This window comes from Hibiscus syriacus, unplaced genomic scaffold (assembly GCF_006381635.1).
Source record: "Hibiscus syriacus cultivar Baekdansim isolate YM2019G1 unplaced genomic scaffold, ASM638163v2 tig00111022_pilon, whole genome shotgun sequence".
Classification (NCBI taxonomy): domain Eukaryota; kingdom Viridiplantae; phylum Streptophyta; class Magnoliopsida; order Malvales; family Malvaceae; genus Hibiscus; species Hibiscus syriacus.
This window is the reverse complement of record NW_024062956.1, coordinates 1,888,683-1,909,399: the sequence shown is the minus strand read 5'-3', so window position 1 is coordinate 1,909,399 and position 20,717 is coordinate 1,888,683. Positions and strand designations below refer to the sequence as shown.

The following is a 20,717-nucleotide window of genomic DNA, read 5'->3' as shown; positions in this document are numbered from 1 at the left end:
GTTACAGTTTCCCTTGAAACAAAATTTTGTCTCCCTTGAGACAGTTTCTCTTGAAACATAAACATTGAAAACATTTCCCTTGAAATGAATTTTGTCTCTCTTGAGATAGTTTCCTTTGAAACAAAATTTTGTCTCCCTTGAGACAATTTCTCTTGAAATATAAACATTGAAAACATTTCCCTTGAAATGAATTTTGTCTCTCTTAAGATAGTTTCCATTAAAACAAAATTTTGTCTCTCTTGAGACAGTTTCTCTTGAAACATAAACATTTCCCTTGAAATGAATTTTGTCTCTCTTGAGATAGTTTCCCCTTTGAAACTAATTTTGTATCCCTTGAGACAGTTCCTCTTGAAACATAAACTTTGAAAACTTTTCCTTTGAAACACAAAATATTTGAATCAATTCCCCTTGAAACGAGTTTTGAGACAATTTCCTGTGAAACATCGCAACTTACATTGGATCCCAACTTCACAACAAAGGGTATTCTACCTCAACAGATCGACCTAACTTCACGACGAATGAGTCATCTACAGTACAGTAACACAAAAGCCTTTGGGTCAAACTTCAGCTTCACGGTTCAGAGGCTATTTGCCAAGGGTTTTTGAGTTCGATTTTAACTTCACGACGAAAGATATCGTGCTCAGAAGTTTCCAGTTTAACTTCGACCTCACGACGAGGGAGACATTTCATATTTCAATTTAAATTGACAAACTAGTTTCAACATCGGGTTTCAACTCTACGACAGAGGGCATTCGATATGGACGAAATTCATGTCTTTTAATCTTTGCTCTATTTTCGTTACACGATAATGAGCAAAGAGAGACAGCTGAAGACACTTAATTTCATCATCCTCAATTAATATTATATAATATTATAAATTATGTTATATGATATACATATTTACTATTTATTTTGCTCATGTACATATCCATTACAAGATCCAGTACAAAGTGGCCCAGCAAACCAAACCCATGACCCAAACCGATGCAAACTAGGGTTTTTGAAACCCTAGTTCCAAGCCTCGTCCAGAGCCGTTGCAAGCAAGTCCCCACGCCTCATGCCTCTGGCCACTCCGAAGGCTCCGCCGGCCGTTTTGCTCACCACCAAAAGACGTGAACACATGGAACACAAGCAAAAGCGACTTGTGTTAGTGGGATTTCAAACAACCACAACTGAACCGAGTTTTACTCAGATTTAGTCTCTAAATATAGATTTTCTTAGGCTATAAAAATCCATGTAATCAACACACAAGGGGGGACGAGAGGCAAAAGACACGGTTCTACACGGTTACTATGCAGAAAAAATAGGCACGAAATACACACAAAAGCAAGCATATTCGAAGTCTTGTAAACGATTCAATAAGCAATAAAAGGTGAAAGCATTTACCTTTCATGTTTTTCTTCATTTGCATGCGTTGTTGCCCACGTTCTTTTGCTTGAAAACCCAAAAAAAAAGGTTTTGCCGATGAACATAGGGGCTCGACCGGATCTTCTTTCGTAGATCTAGCCCCAAGGCACATTTTTGATGAAAACCATTTTGATATTTAGATCGAGGGAAAGAAAAGTTTTTAGAGAAAAAAATCAAATTTTACTGCGGATGAACGGCGGCCGGCGACCGATGGCCAGATTATGGGTTTTTGGATGAACACCCATCGTGTTCTTCGCTTGGTGAAGAACAATGGAGAGCATTTTGAGAGAGGGTGGGCATTTTTGGTGAAAGAAGAGAGAAAATGATTTTTTTAAAATTTCTTTGGCTTATATATTAAGCCCAGCGGACCAAACTGACTCGATCCATGCTCATATCAGATCCGCGTGTTTTGTAATAAAGAAGGGTAAACTACATTTTGGTCCCTCATAAGTTTTAACAGGCCTCTTTTGATCACCAAAATTCGATTTCGCCCCAAAAGCTTCAGAAATTGGTCACTCGATTTTCCTTTTTTTAAATTTAATCCCTTTAAATTTAAATTTTCCTTTCATTTACTTTATATTATCCTATATACATATACACGTATAAGATTTATATCATTCTTTAGTATATATATTTTTCATTCATTAGTTTGTTTTATTATTTTTATTTTATTTAATGATATATGATATTATATACCAGTTTCGTTTTATTTTAATTTGTTTCGTCCTATTATAAGTATTATTATTATCTTACTATTTTTTGAATACTTTTAGTCTTTATATATTTTATTTGTTTTCTTTCCTTTCCTTTTCTTTTATTTTCTTATTTTTTTCCTTTATATTTGTTTTATTTATTTAGGAGTATTTTCTTCTCATTTTTTATTTTTCTTTCGTGTATATATTATTATTACTTATTCATTTTATTTATTTATTTTATTCATTTTTTATCTTACTTCATTTTTCGTTTCTCTATATTTTTCTTATTTATTTATTTTCTTTATTTTGTTCGTTTCTTACTTTATTTATTTTTCGTTTTCATTTTTTACCTAACACATCTCTTGATTTTAAGGATATTTTCAAATTAATCAGTGGTAAGTATTCAGATCGATACTTTACCTTTCAATTTAAACTTATAATTTTCTTAATTAAAGACAACTGGAAATTACGTAGTACCGAAAGGGCAGTTCAAGAGTGCTAACCCTTCCTTGACTGTAACCGACTCCCGAATTCGACACATCACTGGTAAGATGCAAATCAGGTAAGGAATAAGGTATCTGATCTACCTATTTGTTTTAAAATAAAAGATCGGTGGCGACTCCCAATCCATTTTCTTAAGTCGAAGCCCAATTCCGGGGTCCAACCGAAAGACGATTCCGACAGTAACATATTAACATCAAGTTAAGTTTTTAACGGCGGGAGTATTAAAATGAAACACAAACTAAATGTCAGACATGATTTTGAAACATAGTAAAGTTTAAATACAAAAATGGAATAAAAGTAAAAGTTTAAGTACTAAAGGTATGGTTTAAGTACTAAAGAATGAAAAAAAAGAGAAGACAGCAAATAGGCAAAAGTCTAAAAAAGAGAAATGTTTGACCAATATGATCTCACATTTCTACTATAAAAAAACACCCTTCGTATGAAAAAAAAAAAAACAAACCCCAACATCATCTCTTTCCTCTAACAATCCATCTCTCCCTCTTTCTTTACCTATACCTTGAGATGGAAATGGAATACATAGAAGTAGCAACTTCTCCTTCATCTTCTCCTCAATCTCTTTCGCCCAAGTCTTCGATCTCATCGTCTTCTCCTCCGATCCCACCACCGGTTGTTATTAGCCCTTGTGCCGCCTGCAAGATTTTAAGGCGCAGGTGTGCTGATAAATGTGTATTGGCTCCTTATTTTCCTCCAAACGAACCCACCAACTTTACCATTGCTCATCGCGTCTTTGGTGCTAGCAACATTATCAAGTTCTTGCAGGTATATATATATATATATTTTTGTCGAATCTTCCTGCTAATTGACATTCGTCCATATTCCTTTTTAGAAAAAAACAGTGTTTGAAATGGTAAAAGAGTAGCTTCGGGTTAATGCGTTAACAAATGTGGCCAAAAAGATAATATTAATTGTGGGGTACCCCCCTTGTTTTGGGGTTCGTTTTAAACAACATTTTATAATTCCTGATATTAACTTTTCTTTTTTCTTTTATGTTAATGGCGAAGGAGTGTAGTTCCGGGAATTTATTGAGTGATCTAAGTGGTAAACTAAAATGTTATTGTTTTTAGAGCATTTGAGTTTAAATAATTGTATCTGTAAAGTATATATACATTGTCTATAGACTAAAAAAATATTTTGAACATATAAGGTAGCTCTGAGCACTCATTGAATGGTCTAAGTGGTAACAAAAAATATTGTTCTATTTAGAGTATCTAAATTTGAACAATTACGTATACATGGTATATATATATATATATATTATCAATATACTAAAAAATTATGAACAAATATTACAAGATATCTCTGAGAATTCATTGAGTGGTCTAAATGGTAATAGAAAATGTTGTTCTTTCTAAATAATCCGAGTTTTAACATTTATAAGGACCCTATTTTCTTCATAGAAAGTTGACACTTCTGAATATGTCAACAAATGTACTTATCCGATACACCAGCTTCTCCCATATGCAAATGAGGGAATTGAGTGTCCCCCATTCCTCGTATATGATCAGATATGTTAAATTGAGGGCTTTGGCTTTGAAATTTTGCAGGAACTTCCAGAATCTCAAAGGGCTGATGCAGTAAGCAGCATGGTGTATGAGGCTAGTGCAAGAATCCGAGACCCGGTCTACGGTTGCGCCGGAGCGATTTGTCAGTTGCAAAAGCAAGTTAATGAGCTTCAAGCACAACTAGCCAAAGCTCAAGCAGAAGTGGTCAACATGCAGTTGCAACAAGCGAACCTTGCGGCCTTACTTTGCATGGAAGTGGCACAGTCTCAGCTGTCTCCTCAACAAACACCCCACCAACCCGTCGACGATTTCATCGGAAATAGCCCACAAAGCTACGACAGCAACCCGAGCTTCTTGGAAGACAACAACTTAGAGTCATTATGGGAGCCTCAGCCTCTCTGGACATGAAGATTGATGCTTAAATATGAAGCATTATTAGAATATATAAGATCCGATGAAATGAAACTCTCCCAACTCTAAATCAATGGCTCCAAAGGAGAAGTTGGAGGAGATGATATTAGATTAATAAATTTTAACTCAGTAATAGATGAAAGTTTACAATCTAATCGCTTTGATAGATGAAGTAGTTACGTCTTTTTCCTCCATCTAATTTGCCCCATGTATGTTGAGAAAGAGAAATATGTACTCCATCTAATTTTCTTTTCTGAACTTTATGATTTTCTTCTTATTATTGAAAATTTCCAACTTTAGGTCACCTACTACGATTACTTCAATCTTATGTTTTGGTTTTAGTATGTGCTAAACTAATCAGCTTTTGACTACATGAGCGAATATTTGGTCTTTGAATTATAATTTTAAAATTATTATTAATTTTCGTTTGTGTTCATGTTAAATAAATCAATATATACCTATTATAATATATAATAATTATAAATCTTTAAAATAATTTTACAATAATGATCTTAATTTTTTAATCTTTAAAGATAAACTGTACTCTAACAACAATCCCTTACAGTTTATATCCTACAAATATATTAAGTATTTATGACACAAGAAATTAATCTTTTAATGAAAGTGATCGAACCTTTTTTTTAAATGTTATATTCAATATTATATTATCTTAAATAATAATTGTTAACGACGAGTGATTAATTTATTATAAATAAATAATATTAGTGATCAATTTATTATTTTTAAAACTTCGTATTCAAATATTAATAACCATTTATATAATTTAATCTAAAATTATTTTCAGAAAATAATATTTCAACCGTGAACAGTGTAAGATAATCCAAGGCCTGGGTTGGATTTGAAAAGTGGTCCAAAAGTAGCATACATTAGCGAGACTTTCTACTTCTCAGTTACGTATGGAATAAGGACTAAAACCATTTATTTATTTAACCCAATCGACTGCCGATTCCAATTCGTTGCCAATGGCAGCGACAGCAAACACCGACGGCGGCGACGACAACCTCAACCCCTTATTTTCACTGCAACACAACGAGCTCATGGCTGCCCATTCCCTCGATTCCGATCTCGACTTTGCCTTCCATCTACAACTACAAGAAGCCCTATCCGCTTCCCTTTCGCTCGACACTTCCCAACCACCGCCGCATCTGCCTCCCCAGCCATCTATTCAAAGTGACTCCGTATTCTCCTTAACGTCCCAAGAGCTATCGAAATTCCAACAAGAATCGATCGATCATAAGTGCTTCCTCCTCGAAACCCAGAAACTCAAAGAAGACCTCAAGCGTCGAGTCCACGACGAGAAATTCGCGCGTCGGATTGCGGGAATCCCGGAAGAAGATTGGGCGGACTGGGGCGATTGCTTTGAACGCCCTTTCGGTGAAGGCTGTTCTAAGGACCAGCGTTTGGATGGAACCGACAGCGAACTGGAATTCGTCGATGATGTTTCCGACGACGATGCGTGTGAGTTTCGTATTTACTTTAAGGGGCTGATTAGTGAAGAAAAGGTTAGAGACAAGGCGTCGAATTGCGCGGGTATCGGCGTTGCGATTTGTGATTTTAGGGATAATTTGATTTTGGAAATTACGAAGCCTTTAATTGGTGTTGGGTTGAGCAAACAAGCGGCCGAGCTTAAGGCGTTGATCGAAGGGCTTAATGCTGCTTTGTCTTTGGAGCTTGATAGGGTTGAATTCTGCTGTGATTATTACCCCATTTATCAATACGTAAGTTCCTTTTCATCCTTTTTCCCATTTTGTTTCAATATATATATGAGTTTCCCCGTTTATTTTTGTTCCTGTAACTTGTTAATCTGGGTAAAATGTGAGGTCGCATTTGAAAACATGGATTTTGAATACTGTGTAGATTACGTGGTAAAAGCATTTACTTTCAACTTCTTTAAATGTATAATCATCTTGAATCATAACTAAATACATGATGCATACATTTCATTCTTACAGCTTATACAACATATGAAATTCTTATACATCAATTTCATGTTTCCAATGATAACACAAGAAGATTTTAAGAATTGATTGCCTGAAGTATATAGTACATGGTTTTTTGAAGGATGCTATTTGTAGTTTTGAATTTTTTTATATGGAATAATGAGGTTATTGTTAGTATAGCACTTTAGTCCTTGATTCATTTTATTTGAAAAATAGAAAAACTGTGAAGTAGATAAATAATTGATGAACCAGGGTAGGGGGAAGTAGACGTGCTAGTGGAAATGTTGGAATCGACTCGACTCTTTTGGAAATATTATCTTTTATTGTCGAGGAGTATTGTACGGCATATGTCTTTATTTATTAGCTATATCCTTTCGGGTCACTGAGAGTTTGGTGAGGTTATCTTGTTTGTAAATAAGTGCTTGGGTTTTAAATTGGAGAAAAATGTGGCATATTATAGAGAAGGTATGTTGATTCTGAAGGTAAGCAATTAAATGGAGATTCTTGGGGTTCCATTGAGAGCTCAATTCAAACCCCAATAACTTTTTATTGTATAATTACTCAGTTGTGAAGTGCCAAAACATTGGTAAAACTCTCTCTAACTATGTTTATAACCGGTAATACTCATGCCAAGTTACTGCCTTGCTTATATTCGAGTACAAGTTTTGGTACCATCTTGTTGACTGGTTGTTTTGATTGAAATCAGGGTGTGATGTGCCCAAGCTTGGGCCATTTAAGTTTTTTGGTTATTAAAATATTAGCTTTAATATATGTTTGCGATGAGTGAGAGAGAGAAAAACGTAGAGAGAGAAAAAGAAAAGTTAGTTTCCGATGAGAGTTGGACGGCGTTTGTCGACAATCTCAGTAGGAGGGTTTCTCGACGTACTTTAAGGGAAATCTTCTTAGTCCATAGTCCTATTATGAGAGTCTATATTCCCAAAGAAACAAAAAACCCAAAATACAAATTCTCCACCTTTACTTTTGTTCATTTTAAGAGTGAGGTAGGTTTGAAGAGAGCTGTTGATGATTTAAATGGTGTTGTGATGGATGGAAGGAAGATCTCAGTTAGTCCGACTAGATATAAGGATGGGCGTCCTTGGTTAGGGGGGAAGCTTATTTATCCATATAAGGTTTCCAGTCAGAATAATGCTGAATCGTCAAAATCAAAAGAAGCAGGGAACTCTATCAGAAGCATAAGGGATAACATAACTTATAGAGATGCTTTGATGTCACATAAAGATGCAATGGGGAGAAAAGACTTGCCTTATGATGATCTTCACAGGAGGAGTGTCAAGAAAAATATTTTGGAATTGCATATTCCATTAGAAAGCTCAAGCTGGGCTAAGAGGTCTTTAACGGGGATTATCAAACATTCTTTTCAGATTGAGTATATTCAGAATGCCTTAGTTAAGGCAGGCTATGATGTCCAAATTGTTAGATGGGGTTATGTATGGAACGCTTGTGCTATAGTTTTTAAAACACATGAGGAGATGCTGGACTTGTGGAAGAACAGGGAAGAGGCTATAGAACAATGGTTTGATCGAGTGGAATCATTAATGAATGATGAGGGAGTTCCAATGGCTTTCTGTCTGGTGGAATTATTTGGGGTCCCTCTGTTATGTTGGAACGAACCTTTCTTCGAGAAGATAGCTGGTAGATGGGGATCAGTGGTTGATATTCATGATGCTACAAGGAAAAGAGAAGACCTCACAATGACAAGAATTTTAATGAGGGTGGCTAGTCCCTTTGATGTTCCAGATGTGATCACTCTTGGTTCTTATGGAAGATCTTTCAAAGTAAGTATCAAGGTCGGTTCGACAAGTGAGTATTCAAGTTCTTTATTCAACAATTTTCCGAAGGAAGGTTTCGTTGGGGGACTTTTTGAGGAGTAGTTGTCTGAGGAGGAGGATGACAGAATGCTGTCAAATAGTGGGGAAGGTGCAGTAGAAAAAAATCGCCTGACAGTGGATAATTGGATTGACCAGGGAGTTGTTTGTGGTTCTGGAGGAGTTGGTAAGGATTTACAGCTTTCAAGACTTTCTTTAGAGAGGAAATACATTAAATGTGGGTTGTCAGAAAGTCAAAACGTTGGGAGTATAAAAGTAGGAGAGCTTGTAGGCTTGGGGATCAGAAATACTTATTTTTCTGCTGATGGATCTCAGGCCCAATCTGAGGATTCTGGGCAGTCTGGGTCAAAAGGAAATAAGGTTTTTCCTACTGGGCCAGCTTTTAACATAAATAAGCTTGGTGAATTGGTTCGCAATCTTAACTTAACAGAGAAAGGCAGTAAAATGACTAGAGTTTTGGAGAAGAGCCCAATGGCTAAGCAGTTGGTCACTGATGGAATAGCAGTAGAAGAAGAAGACTTAAGGCAGGTCGAATTAGTTACATCTGATTCAGGAAATAATTCAAGGGGGAGAAAGTTAAACCGATCCAGAAGACAACCTACAACAAAGAGTGATGTGTTAGAAACTAGAAGCACAGGCAGTTGTAGAAGGGTCTATAGAAGGTCGACGGAAAGGAGATATTGGTATGGGGATTTGCTGAAGTTCTCGCCTGATGCAGATAAAGTCAAAGCTTCTAAGGGAAGGATTGATGATGACTTTAGTGCTGATAATCAGCTTTGTCTATCGGCAGTTTTGATTGCTAATGGGAATAATGTTCCTTATATAGACAGTGGCACAGTGGATGGGAGTGAGGATAGGGAGATTGATGGCTATTTTTCAGAAGTAGATTGCTTAAGATTCAAATCTGGTTTGTTAATCAGAAGAACTAAAAGGAATTTGATAAGGGAAACCCTTGAACAAATGAGCATTGATACAACCTCCTCTTCAACCTTCTCGATTTTAATGGAAGAAGCTTTTGCTACTTGGAAGGTTAGTGAGCTTTTGGGGGTGTCTTTTAAGGAAGGGAAAGGAGCTTTTCTGGGTAAAATTATGGCTTTAGAGAAAGGTTTGAATGGGGTGAATTAAGGTGTCGCTGGTAGAGATGTTCAGATTGCATTTGTTCTTTTATGATGAAGTCAAAGTTAGTAATTTGTTCATGGAATGTTAGGGGGCTAGGGAAAAAAGAAAAAAAGAGGGTTGTTCAAAATTTAGTTTCTAGTGTACATCCCACTCTTCTTTGGCTGCAAGAAACTAAGACAGAGAAAATTCAGAGATCTTTTTTCTTAAGAAGTGGGATTAATAATTTAAAGAGTGTTGTAGAATCTCCTTCAATCGGATTGTCAGGGGGTTTATTGTGCTGTTGGGATGATAATATTTTTGAGCTAGAACAACAGTATTTTCATAGAAGATTTATAGTTATTTTTGGTAAATTTCGAAATAACAATATCAGTTGTGGTTTCATCAACGTTTATGGTCCATCAGTGGAGGAGGAGAAATCTAGTTTTTTTGAAGAATTAAGTATGTTTCTTAGTGGGCAGAATTATCCTCTTTGTGTGGGAGGGGATTTTAACGCTTATTTACAAGAAGATGAGAAGGTGGGCAGATGTCAAAATAGAAATTCTATGGAGATATTTAGTTAGTTTATCCTTCAAACTGGTCTAATTGATCTTCCTCTGAACGTGGGTAGGTTTACTTGGTACAATAACCAAGATAATCCTACTTTTGTAAGATTGAATCGTTTTTTGGTTGATAGTCAATTTTTGGTTATGTTTCCGGATATTGCTCAGTCACTACTCCCAAGGTCCGTGTCTGATTATAACGCTATAGTTCTAATGAATAAAGTGTTGAGTGGGGTCATAAACCATTCAGACTATTCAACTATTTGATGGAGGAAGAGGGTTTTGAAGATATGGTGAAATCATTAATTCAGAACTGCAAGAATATTCATAAAAAGGCTGGTGTGTTTAGTCTTCTGAGAAATACAAAAAATGCAATTAAAAAGTGGGCTGGGAAGAGAGATCAGTATCCAGCAGCCTTGATTTCTGAATTAGAGAAGAAAATTCAGCAGAAAGAGGTTGATATTCAGCAACAACAAGGTGTTATTGACAGTGGAGTATTAGCATATTTGACTTTTCAAAGAGCAGAATTGTGGAATCTTTATAAAATTCAGGAACAAATTTGGTTTCAGTACTCTAGATCGAAATGGATAGAAGATGGGGATCGTGATACTAAATATTTCCATATGTGTGCTACAGTCAGAAAAAAGAGGAATGCGCTGGTTGCCCTGAACTTTAGGGGCGATAAGGTTGAGGACCCGACTGCTATTAAGGCCATAGTAAAGGAGTATTTTTTTAAGATTTACAATGGGCGATCCACTTTAGAAATAGACGATATAAGGTTGGTTTTTTCCAGAATTACTATGGAGCAGAGTCAGTTCTTAGAAATGGAATTTTCTGAGGAGGAAGTTTGGGAAACTTTGAAGTCATGTGATAGCAACAAAGCTCCGGGCCATGATGGTTTAAATCTGGGATTTTTCAAGAGGTCTTGGCAGGTCCTTAAGGGAGATACTATGAAATTCTTTCATAATTTCTACTTGGGGAAGGAATGGGAACATGGAATAAACCATACTTTTATCACTCTCATTCCAAAGAACACAAACACTGGTGGCCTAGATGATTTTAGACCTATAAGCTTAGTTGGTGGTCTATACAAGATATTGTCTAAGTGTTTATCGAGGAGACTTAGGAGTTGTTTATCAGATTTAATAAGCCCATCTCAATTTGCTTTTATCCCCGGTCGACAAATTTTGGATTGTCCCTTAATAGCAAATGAAGGGATTGACTTTTGGAGGAAGAATGGTTTAAAGGGTTGTGTTTTTAAAGTTGATTTCAAAAAGGCTTGTGATACAATTGACTGGCCTATTATGTTCAAAGTAATGAGGAAAATGGGCTTTGGTGATAGATGGACAGGTTGGATTTCGAAATGCATCAAAACAACCACTGTTTCAGTCTTGGTTAATGGGGTTCCTACGGAGGAATTCCCAATGGCTAAGGGTCTTCGACAAGGTTGTTCCTTGTCTCCTTTACTGTTTAATATGGTGGGGGAACTTCTGAATTTATTGATTCTAAAGGCAGTTTCACAGGGGTTGTTTTCAGGACTGGTCATTAGCAGGGAGGAGGGGAATTTTAATTTATCTAATCTACAATTTGCTGACGATCTCATAATCTTCTGTGGTGCATCGAAAAAACAGATTTTGAATGTGAAGAGGGTGCTCCGAGTGTTTGAAATTATGTCTGGTCTTCAATTTAATTTGCAGAAGTGTAAATTGTTTGGGGTTAACTTGAATGAAGAGGAAATAAAGGATTGGGCAGCTACGATTGGATGTTTAGTGGGTAAAATCCCTTCAAAGTATTTGAGACTTCCTCTTGGAGCACACAAAAACTCTAACCATCTGTGGGATCTAGTGGTACAAAGTTTCAATAAAAGGTTGGCGGGCTGGAAATCATCATCACTTTCTCCGGCTGGGAGGCTGGTTTTAATTAAATCAGTTCTAAGTTCACTCCCTACATATTTTGTCATCGTTCAAGATTCCAGTTTCGGTCTACAAGGCTCTTAATTCAACTATGCTCAATTTTTTATGGGGTGGAGAAATTGGGAAAAATAAAATTCATTGGGTGAGCTGGTCAGATGTTTGTAAACCTAAGATTGCAGGAGGATTGGGGGTTCCTAATTTAAATGTGGTTAATAGAGCCTTATTGGAGAAATGGGCTTGGAGGTTTGCTAATGAGAGGGAGGCAGTTTGGAGGGATATGATTTGTACCAAATACAAAATGGATTCATCTTTAATGGAGTTTGACAATAATGTTTCCCCTAAATTCTCTTGGATTTGGAGATCTATGGTGAGTAATCAATTCAGATCAGATTCTATTGGCTGTAAAATCAGGAGTAAATATAGTTATAAAATAGGTAATGGGAGAATTATCCGGTTTTGGCAAGACGCTTGGGCTATGGATCATCCTTTAATGGATATCTTTCCTAGACTGTTTGCTATTGCAGTAAACAACACTGGAAAATTATTCCAGTTCGGGGAATTTAGCTCGTGGGGCTGGTTTTGGAATGTTCAATTGAAATGGGAGTTGAACGATTGGGAATATGAGCAATGGACAAATTTGATGGTTGTTATTTCAGTCTTCTCTATTTCTGTTGATTCGGTTGATGGGCTGATTTGGAAGGGCAATGGAGACGGGGTTTTTCTGTTAAATCATGTGCTAATCTATGTTATTCGGGGACTTTGGATTTGGAGGAAGCTCATTTTTGGAATAATGTAGTTTGGAGGGGCCTGCTGCCTCCAAGAGTGGAGACTTTTCTATGTCAAGTGATTTTGCAGAAACTGCCAGGGAAGACAGCTTTGGTTAAACGAGGTGTAAAGGGCATAGATGATCTATTATGTCCTTTATGTAAGTTAATGGAAGAGTCCCCCTCACATTTATTCTTTTCTTGTTCGATTGTTTGGTCTATATGGAATAAGTTCATTTGCTATTGGAATATTCAGTACGTTCTTCACGTGGATGCTAAAACCTTTCTCCTAGCATGGGCTGAATTGAGGTCCAACTCTCTCATATGGTCATTTATTCCTGGAGTGGTTCTTTGGACAATATGGAAAACTAGGAATTCTATTGTGTTTGAAGGAGGGAAGCTAGATCGAGCTGAAATTTTCTTTTTAGCAAGGTTTAGGCTTGCCTCATGGATTTTAGCTAAAAATACTCAGTTTTCTATCTCAAAGGATTCTCTTATTGCTGAACCTTCCTTAGGAGATTTTTGCTTGCCACATTCTAATCCGATTTTATCTAATTTTCCGTGGTCTCCTTCTCCCAAGGGATTCATCAAGCTTAATGTGGATGTTGTTACTACTAGTGATTGGAAGAGGAGTGGTTTAGGTGGGGTTCTAAAAGACGTATCTGGTTCGATCTTAGACTCTTTCAAAGAGTCTGCTGGTCCGGGGCCTCCAACCTTGATGGAATTGAGAGCTATCCTAAAGGGTCTAGCTTTCTTTGATTCTATTCGACAAAGATTTAAGGAAAGATTGATTATCAAGAGTGATAGTAGGGTGGCAGTCGATTGGGTTAAGGATGCTGTTTTATGTCATGTTTATGTTCACATTGTTAAAGACATTATTCAAAAGCTCAGAGATTGTGAAGGTGTTATTAGATGGGTTAATAGGACTGCCAATATAGAGGCAGATGCACTAGTTAAGGCTGGTATTGGTTTATCCTCATGTTATTTTTGAGAGATGTTTCTTTTTGGTTTTCTATCTCCTTAAGGGAGTTGGTTGTTGTATTCCTATGTGCTTATGTTATTGTTAATAAAATTCTAGGGCACTTTTTTCCTCCTTCCGCTGATTAAGGAACTGTCCTTAAGTTCCATTAATCATGAAGGGGTTTTTTAATGAGGCCTATCATTCTTATCAAAAAAAAATATTAGCTTTAATTAAGTAATGTCTGATATACATGTCACAAGATTGGAAGAACATGATCGATCGTACTTGGTTTAATTGTATTTGTGCATTGTAATTGATAAAACCAACTTGTAAAACCTCTTTATCTTCAAATAAAGAGCCAAGCAAAATGTTGTTCCATGATGTATTTGGCAATACAGGTTACTAGGAGATGGCAACCAAAGCAGAGGAAGATTTCAATGTTAGTTAATCAAGTATTACTTCTTCAAAGAAAATTTACTTGTTGCAGCCCTACACTTGTGGCGCGTAATGATATTAAATATGCATTTAAACTTTCAAGGGAAGCAATAGTATCTCAGGTCTCTCGGCCTGTAGAGAAAAATGAAAGCAAGACGGTGAAAGAGACTTGCATTATATGCTTAGAAGATGTTGATTCTGGGAGCATGTTTTCAGTCGATGGATGCATGCATCGATACTGCTTTTCTTGTATGAAACAGCATGTGGAGGTGAAGTTGCTACATGGAATGGTGCCCAAATGTCCTCACGAGGGCTGTAAGTCTGAGCTTATTGTTGACAGCTGCAGAAAATTCATGACCCCTAAAATGATGGAGACATTGAAACAACGAATGAAGGAGGCTTCAATTCCTGTCACAGAGAAAGTTTATTGCCCATATCCTAGGTGCTCAACCTTAATGTCAAGAATTGAGATTTCAGAATATGCTAAGGATGCACTTGTCGGAATTGAAAGATCTGGTGCCAGGAAATGTCTTAAATGTCATGGCCTTTTCTGTATCAACTGCAAGGTTCCTTGGCACAGTAGCATGACATGTGAAGATTACAAAATAAAGAATCCCCTTCCCGCAGCAGAAGATCTTAAGCTGAAGTCACTTGCGAGAATGAATTTGTGGCGCCAGTGTGTGAAGTGCAACCACATGATAGAACTTTCTGAGGGTTGCTACCACATGACTTGCAGGTATTTCATTTTAGTTATGGTTTTTAGGTTCTTTTCTGTTATTTCTTTTGAAGTGTTTTGCCCTACAAGTTGTTTAAAAACCAATATAAAGGGAAGGAAAGGGGACGGGGATTTGTGAGTGGGTTTGAGATTGCTTGATAACAAGGGCTGCGTGCTTGAGGTGGAAGATATCACATCACGAGTTTCATATGAGTTCTCAACATTCAGCACCAGTGCCTTGAATACTTGTGTCTTGGAAATGTCAGGACTATTGCCCTCCACCCACCAACACACCCCCCCTTGAAGGTTCCCATACACTTGTTTTCGTGTCGGCAGCATGCATGTGTCATATACATAGTGTTTCCGTATCTTATGGTTGCTTTGTTTTTGCAGATGTGGGAATGAGTTTTGCTATAATTGTGGTGCTGAGTGGAAGAACAAAAAGGCAACTTGTTCTTGTCCACTTTGGGAGGAGGATTTAATTTGGCACGACAACAGAGACTCTGATGAAGAGGAAGAGGAAGAATACTCTGATGAAGAGGACGGTGACTGGTCATGAATCTAATCCTTTTCACCATACTCTTCCCCCACCCTTACATCTCCTCTCTCGGACCAATCCCATACTTGGTGAATTCTCTCACAATTTATGTTTGTACAGTGTTTCTTTGCATATGCATTGTTTTTATCCAGGTTTTTATTCCATTTGGAAGAATGTTTTACAACTTGCATGTTTGGAAATGAATCTGGTTTCGATTAAAAGAAGCCAATGGAATTCACAGTAAAAAAAAAAACTCACTCGGTAAATTTGTTGGGTTATGTTATAATGATGATCCCCATCCCCTCAGGTTGACTGTAAATTGACTCCTCTAGTAAATAAGTTAAGCTCGAAGATATTGACACAAGTGAACAAGCACATGCAGTGGACAACTAAGAAGCTTGTTAATAAAATAAATCAGATGAAAGTCGGACAATGAATTTCTTATTTTGTTTACTAAAACTTATATAGCATAAATTATCTTATTATTCATTAAATTATTATCATTTTTAAACTGATTATCAGTTTTTCTAAAAAATTATCTCTAAGGTTATATTTTTTTTATTTTTGATAATAAAAAGTTTAACTATAACGCTGATGTAATTTTTTCTCAAATATGCGATATGTGCTAGCGGTTAGAAATGTTTAAGCGCTATATTAAATTGGATATTTGTGACATAACTGATAAAAAAGTAATCTTTAGACTGAACTATAATTAAAATTAGTTTACATTTATTTTATAAAAATTAGTTAATTATAGCATAAATTCTAATTTATGTTCGATATTTAATTTGTAAATTTTAATTATTTTATTTAAAATAAATAAAAATTATAAATTAAGAGTAAAAAATATTTAGGGTAGGTTATACCACTTAATTATTGTTTTTTTTTATTTTAACCATCGATCTTTTAAAATTTTCAATCAAATCATTTAACTATTTAAGTGTTGTAATTAAGCCACTGATCGTTAACCTTTGATGGAGGAGTTAATGTAATTGTTAAAAAAATAGTATAATTATCAATGATTCATTTCTTTAAATTTGAATGAAGAATTATATTTGTTGAGAGAACGATTATTGATCGACATTCAGAGGAAAGGGAGTGAATTATCAAGAGGAAGACTGAAGAAATAAGGAGGGTGAACAGAGTTTCTGTCCTTTTCTCGGATATATTGAAGAGTATTTTATAATAAATTTTAATGCCTGTGTAAATCTTAAATGGGCCTTTGTTGGGTCCATGAAAAAGGAAAATGGGTCACGTGATAAAGCACATGCCATGTTTCAGTTCTTTGTCTTGGCTGAACTGGGAAGTGAGAAAAGTCCCAAATCTCAACATCTCCATCTCCTTTTTGATTCCGATCGAAGAAGAAAAACAAAGAAAGACTAAGGTCGCCGGAAAAATCACGTTCACCAGTCATGAAAAACAGCTGTCGTTTCGCTGTTCTCCTAATCCTCTTCTTGATTTCAATATCCGTTCATACAGAAGCGGAAGTTATAGCCCTAACTCCCGACACCTTCTCCGACAAGGTAATCCAATTCAATCTTATTCTATCATTTTGTTAACCTCTAATCTCACAAATTTAATAATAATTATAAAGTTTTTAGGGTTTTGAATTTCTTTCACTTCAATCATGTCGGTTGTCATTTTGTGTGTGTGTGTGTGTATGTTTTCCCCGAAATTTAACAATGACGTGAGGATTTCCATTTTTTTTAAATTTATTCCGCTAGAGAACTTGTTAAACATGTTCTCTTTCTTAGTTTATTTTTTTGAGTATCAACTTTGTCATCAACATTGAACTGCAAAACACAAAACCAACGCGGAATGTGAATTTGGATTATTTTTTCCGGGCATATCTTGTATTTTTGCGTATCATTTTTTCCTTTTTCAGATAAAGGAGAAAGACACGGCTTGGTTTGTGAAATTTTGTGTTCCTTGGTGTAAACACTGGTAATAATTTCCTGCCTGCTTTACTAAATTTGTTTGAGTGAACTAGACCTCATCCGCCGCGTGTAATTTGCTTATTGGTGACTATAATGTTATTATTATTTTTATTTGTTCATTTTTCAGTAAGAACTTGGGGACTTTGTGGGATGAGTTAGGAAAGGCAATGGAAGGAGAAGATGAAATAGAGATTGGAGAAGTTGATTGCAGTGTAAGCAAACCTGTATGCACTAAAGTAGACATCCATTCCTATCCCACGTTTAAGCTATTTTATGATGGCGAAGAAGTTGCTAAATATCAAGGTAACATTGAAATTTCACTTGTTCCTGTTTTTAGTTTGTTTTTTTGTTTTTTTGTTTTTTTGTTTTTTTGTTTTTTTGTTGTTTTTTTTTGTTTTGCAAATCCGGAATTTTAATTCAAACACAAGATGCTCTGTGTGTGTGCTGCATATGAAGGATTAATATTTTTATTTAAAAATAAAGATATTGCTATCTGCACTAAGTAGTTTGGGCCCTTTAGACTTGGTTGTTCTAATTCAATAGGGATGAAAAGCTTTTGGGACCTGGATTGGACTTTCAATTAAACAAAGCAGTATAGGTCGTGTATGATGTTAGTGTGGAGTGAACAGTGTACTCTCATAGTAGAAGTGAGGAGGCTCAATGGAGTAGAACCTTTTAAAGAGAAGTAATCTCTATCTTATAGAACCTAGGCTGGTAAAGCTGTATTGGGAGAGCCTTAGGAAGGAAAGTGGCAATGTTTTCTTCTGCTGTAGGGGTGTTTCAGGTTTGATTTGCAATCCAGTTGGGAGAGAATAAGTAAATAAGTGGTTTTTATATCTCTCTGTCATATTTTATTGTATTCTATTTCTCGTGAGAACTTATTTGTTTCTCTGGAAATTAAAGAGGTAAAGGAAAAGCATATGTTTACTTATCTTATGCATAGCTCAAAGTCTATTCCTACTTGTTCTAAAATTAGCATCCATTGAATTAGTGACTGAATCAGGTTCCCTAATGTTAAGGTTGTTCGTGTTTCTTTGAATATCTGATAATTATCAAAGTTTATGATGCGATGAAATATCTGAACGTGGGCATTCTTGTGTATTTGTCAATAAACCCATTTCAAATGGGAATAGTCAATTTTTATTACTTAGTGTACACACCTTTTCCTATCCATATGCTCTAATTGTGAGTTTCTTTAATTTGAAAAAAGTGACAATTTGAAATTTCAGAAAATTTACATGTTGCACTTCATTTTATATTCCTCAGCTTATTTCAAAAGGACACGTATGTTTTATAGCCAAAATGTCATTGTAGAGCTCTACCCTGCAATGGGGGAAATTACTGAGCTTTTTGGGCCATTCTGCCTCTCAACATGACTAAGCTTTGTAAAGGCTATTTAATGTGGTATTGGGTTTTCTTATGATTTGCATATGGATTCAAAGAAGCGTGATTTTAATTAACGGAACTGCTAGAATTTTCTTTTCCATTTTGAGCCATTTGACTGGACTTCAACTGTATACGAGTCTAAACCAACAAGTAGAATAAATCTGTTCCTTTTGTTGTGTAGCTGCTCTTATTTTGTTGTATGCCACATCGTAGGTGTTTTGCCTTTCACCATAAATATATTTGGGTTTAAATTCTACATGTGATAATAAGCTTCAGTTAATAAAGATTTCAAAAGTCCATGTTTCAGAACTATTTTTGGTGTTGAATTATTTTCCCCTCTGCATGTTATGCGAATGACCAGGGAAAAGGGATGTTGAATCACTAAAAGCATTTGCGTTGGAAGAAGCAGAGAAGGCAGCAGAAAAAGCACTGCTAGGTACTGATAAAGAGTTGTAATCATGCGAAAGGTATGCACAGAAATCTCTTCATTTTGCTTGGAATATCTAATTAAGATTGACGAGGAACAGACAAGGAGAAAAAAAGAAACAAGAATTAGAAGTATAAAGCTATTTCTATGAAACCAAAATCTGATGTAAAGAGCACAGCTAATAGTTTTGACAATATGGGTGGCCATCTGAGCTGCACGCCACTTAGAATCTCTTAGTCATGCTTTCCTATTTTTGGTGCACAAGAATAGACATGAAACCTCTTGCATTGGATGAAGTTGCTAGTATATATAAAATATAGATGTATGTATACACACCAAACGCTGCTTCTCAATTCCATTGCATCACCCTGTTTTGTAATACCATCTGTAATTCAGCATGTTCTTGCATTATTGATCGATTCATAATCATCAGTGCAGGAATGAAACTTCCAGCAGAAAACAGGGTACTTGTGATTGTTCTGGAGGGGATGTTCAAATTTCGAAGACAACCCAACTTACACATGTTCTTTGCCTTTCCGGAATTTGTTACGAATATGATGCTTATTTTTTTTTTAAACGCTTAAACTTGTCTTGTAGGCATGTCAATCAATGGCCTTATTAGTGATGGTAACAGGTGATTGCTTTTTACACTTGTTGTTTTTGAATTAGTCGTGCATGGTCTGAGTATGACTGTATGAGAATCCTATATCTTTTGATCATAGTAAAACAAACCATTTTTTCCCTGGAAGGAAACGAAGAGCATTCAAAATTTTAATAATTTGTTTTTGTATTAATTTTTTAAGTACCTAGTCTATAATATTTGAAGTGAGAAAATGATCATTGTTCATTATATTTTTTAAGATGGCAATTATATATTTTTTCTTTTTTGTTTCAATTCATAAAATGTCTCCGGTATGAAGTTAATTTTATGAAAATACTTTCATTGAGAGGATTTATTTATAAAAATGATTTAATGTATAATTATTGTGATGATATATATGGTGATTGAGTTTTGTTTGATTTGTATTGTCGTTAGTACATTATATAATAGGTCTATATAGTATATGTACTGTATAAAAAATTATATGTTTAAGTTAAAAGGGTAACTTTTGCTTTTGTAGTAGACTTAATTTATCATTTTTGCTATCGTATTTTCGTATCAATTTAACCTTTGAAGTTGCTCAATTGCATCGTTTTATACACTATCTCTTGCTTAAAACCCTAAATTGAGGGGTTAAAGATTTAGGTTTAGGGTTTAGAGGTTATAGAGTTATAGCTTAGGGTATAGGATTATCAATTTAAGGTTTTAAGTTAGGGTAGGTATAGAATGATGCAATTAAACAACTTTGAGGGCTAAATTGATACGAAAATACGATAGGGACAAACTACTACCGGGAAAAAGTGACCCTTAATCCTATGTTTAAAAGTTTTAGCGTTAATGGATCTTACTTCAATATACTTTAATAGACTTATTTATAAAAAAGGATATTTAGTTTTGTGTCAAGTAAAATAAAACAAGTATTTTACCAACAAATAATTACTAATAAACATATAATATTATTAGTGAGTAGTGGCTAAAATTGTTTGTTGGTATCTCAAAGATCATGGTTTGAATCTTGTTGGTGTAATCTTCTA

The 20,717-nt window shown here is 35.4% G+C and overlaps 3 protein-coding genes across 4 annotated transcripts; all 3 read left to right on the top strand.

Moving 5' to 3' along the window:
- The first annotated feature begins 3,073 nt into the window (after nt 1-3,073).
- Nucleotides 3,074-4,649, top strand: LOC120150249 (LOB domain-containing protein 1-like). Its single transcript, XM_039162940.1, has 2 exons — nt 3,074-3,386; nt 4,172-4,649. Exons 1-2 carry the CDS (start codon nt 3,129-3,131, stop codon nt 4,535-4,537), a joined length of 624 nt encoding a protein of 207 aa, XP_039018871.1. The 5' UTR covers nt 3,074-3,128; the 3' UTR covers nt 4,538-4,649.
- Nucleotides 4,650-5,439: 790 nt separating this feature from the next.
- Nucleotides 5,440-15,513, top strand: LOC120150419. The gene is made up of 3 exons (XM_039163107.1): nt 5,440-6,279; nt 14,043-14,815; nt 15,188-15,513. Exons 1-3 carry the CDS (start codon nt 5,524-5,526, stop codon nt 15,351-15,353), a joined length of 1,695 nt encoding a protein of 564 aa, XP_039019038.1. The 5' UTR covers nt 5,440-5,523; the 3' UTR covers nt 15,354-15,513.
- A 1,123-nt stretch (nt 15,514-16,636) lies between these two features.
- On the top strand, nt 16,637-19,732 carry LOC120150420 (protein disulfide-isomerase 5-1-like). Of its 2 annotated transcripts, none has more exons than XM_039163109.1 (5): nt 16,637-16,855; nt 17,218-17,276; nt 17,397-17,572; nt 19,017-19,127; nt 19,526-19,732. In XM_039163109.1, exons 1-4 carry the CDS (start codon nt 16,745-16,747, stop codon nt 19,109-19,111), a joined length of 441 nt encoding a protein of 146 aa, XP_039019040.1. In that variant the 5' UTR covers nt 16,637-16,744; the 3' UTR covers nt 19,112-19,127; nt 19,526-19,732. The 2 variants fall into 2 exon arrangements, with proteins under 2 accessions (XP_039019040.1, XP_039019039.1); XM_039163108.1 differs by having other exon boundaries at nt 16,638-16,855; nt 19,017-19,122; nt 19,521-19,732.
- Nucleotides 19,733-20,717: the final 985 nt, after the last annotated feature.

Bases quoted from the DNA above. Each gene is read 5' to 3' on its own strand.
- LOC120150420 (XM_039163109.1), top strand. From the start codon at position 16,745: ATGAAAAACAGCTGTCGTTTCGCTGTTCTCCTAATCCTCTTCTTGATT. The intron at 17,277-17,396 runs GTAATAATTTCC...TTCATTTTTCAG, and splicing joins GTTCCTTGGTGTAAACACTG to TAAGAACTTGGGGACTTTGT. The intron at 17,573-19,016 runs GTAACATTGAAA...GCGAATGACCAG, and splicing joins AGAAGTTGCTAAATATCAAG to GGAAAAGGGATGTTGAATCA.
- LOC120150419 (XM_039163107.1), top strand. From the start codon at position 5,524: ATGGCAGCGACAGCAAACACCGACGGCGGCGACGACAACCTCAACCCC. The intron at 6,280-14,042 runs GTAAGTTCCTTT...TTGGCAATACAG, and splicing joins ATTACCCCATTTATCAATAC to GTTACTAGGAGATGGCAACC. The intron at 14,816-15,187 runs GTATTTCATTTT...TTGTTTTTGCAG, and splicing joins TGCTACCACATGACTTGCAG to ATGTGGGAATGAGTTTTGCT.
- LOC120150249 (XM_039162940.1), top strand. From the start codon at position 3,129: ATGGAAATGGAATACATAGAAGTAGCAACTTCTCCTTCATCTTCTCCT. The intron at 3,387-4,171 runs GTATATATATAT...GAAATTTTGCAG, and splicing joins ACATTATCAAGTTCTTGCAG to GAACTTCCAGAATCTCAAAG.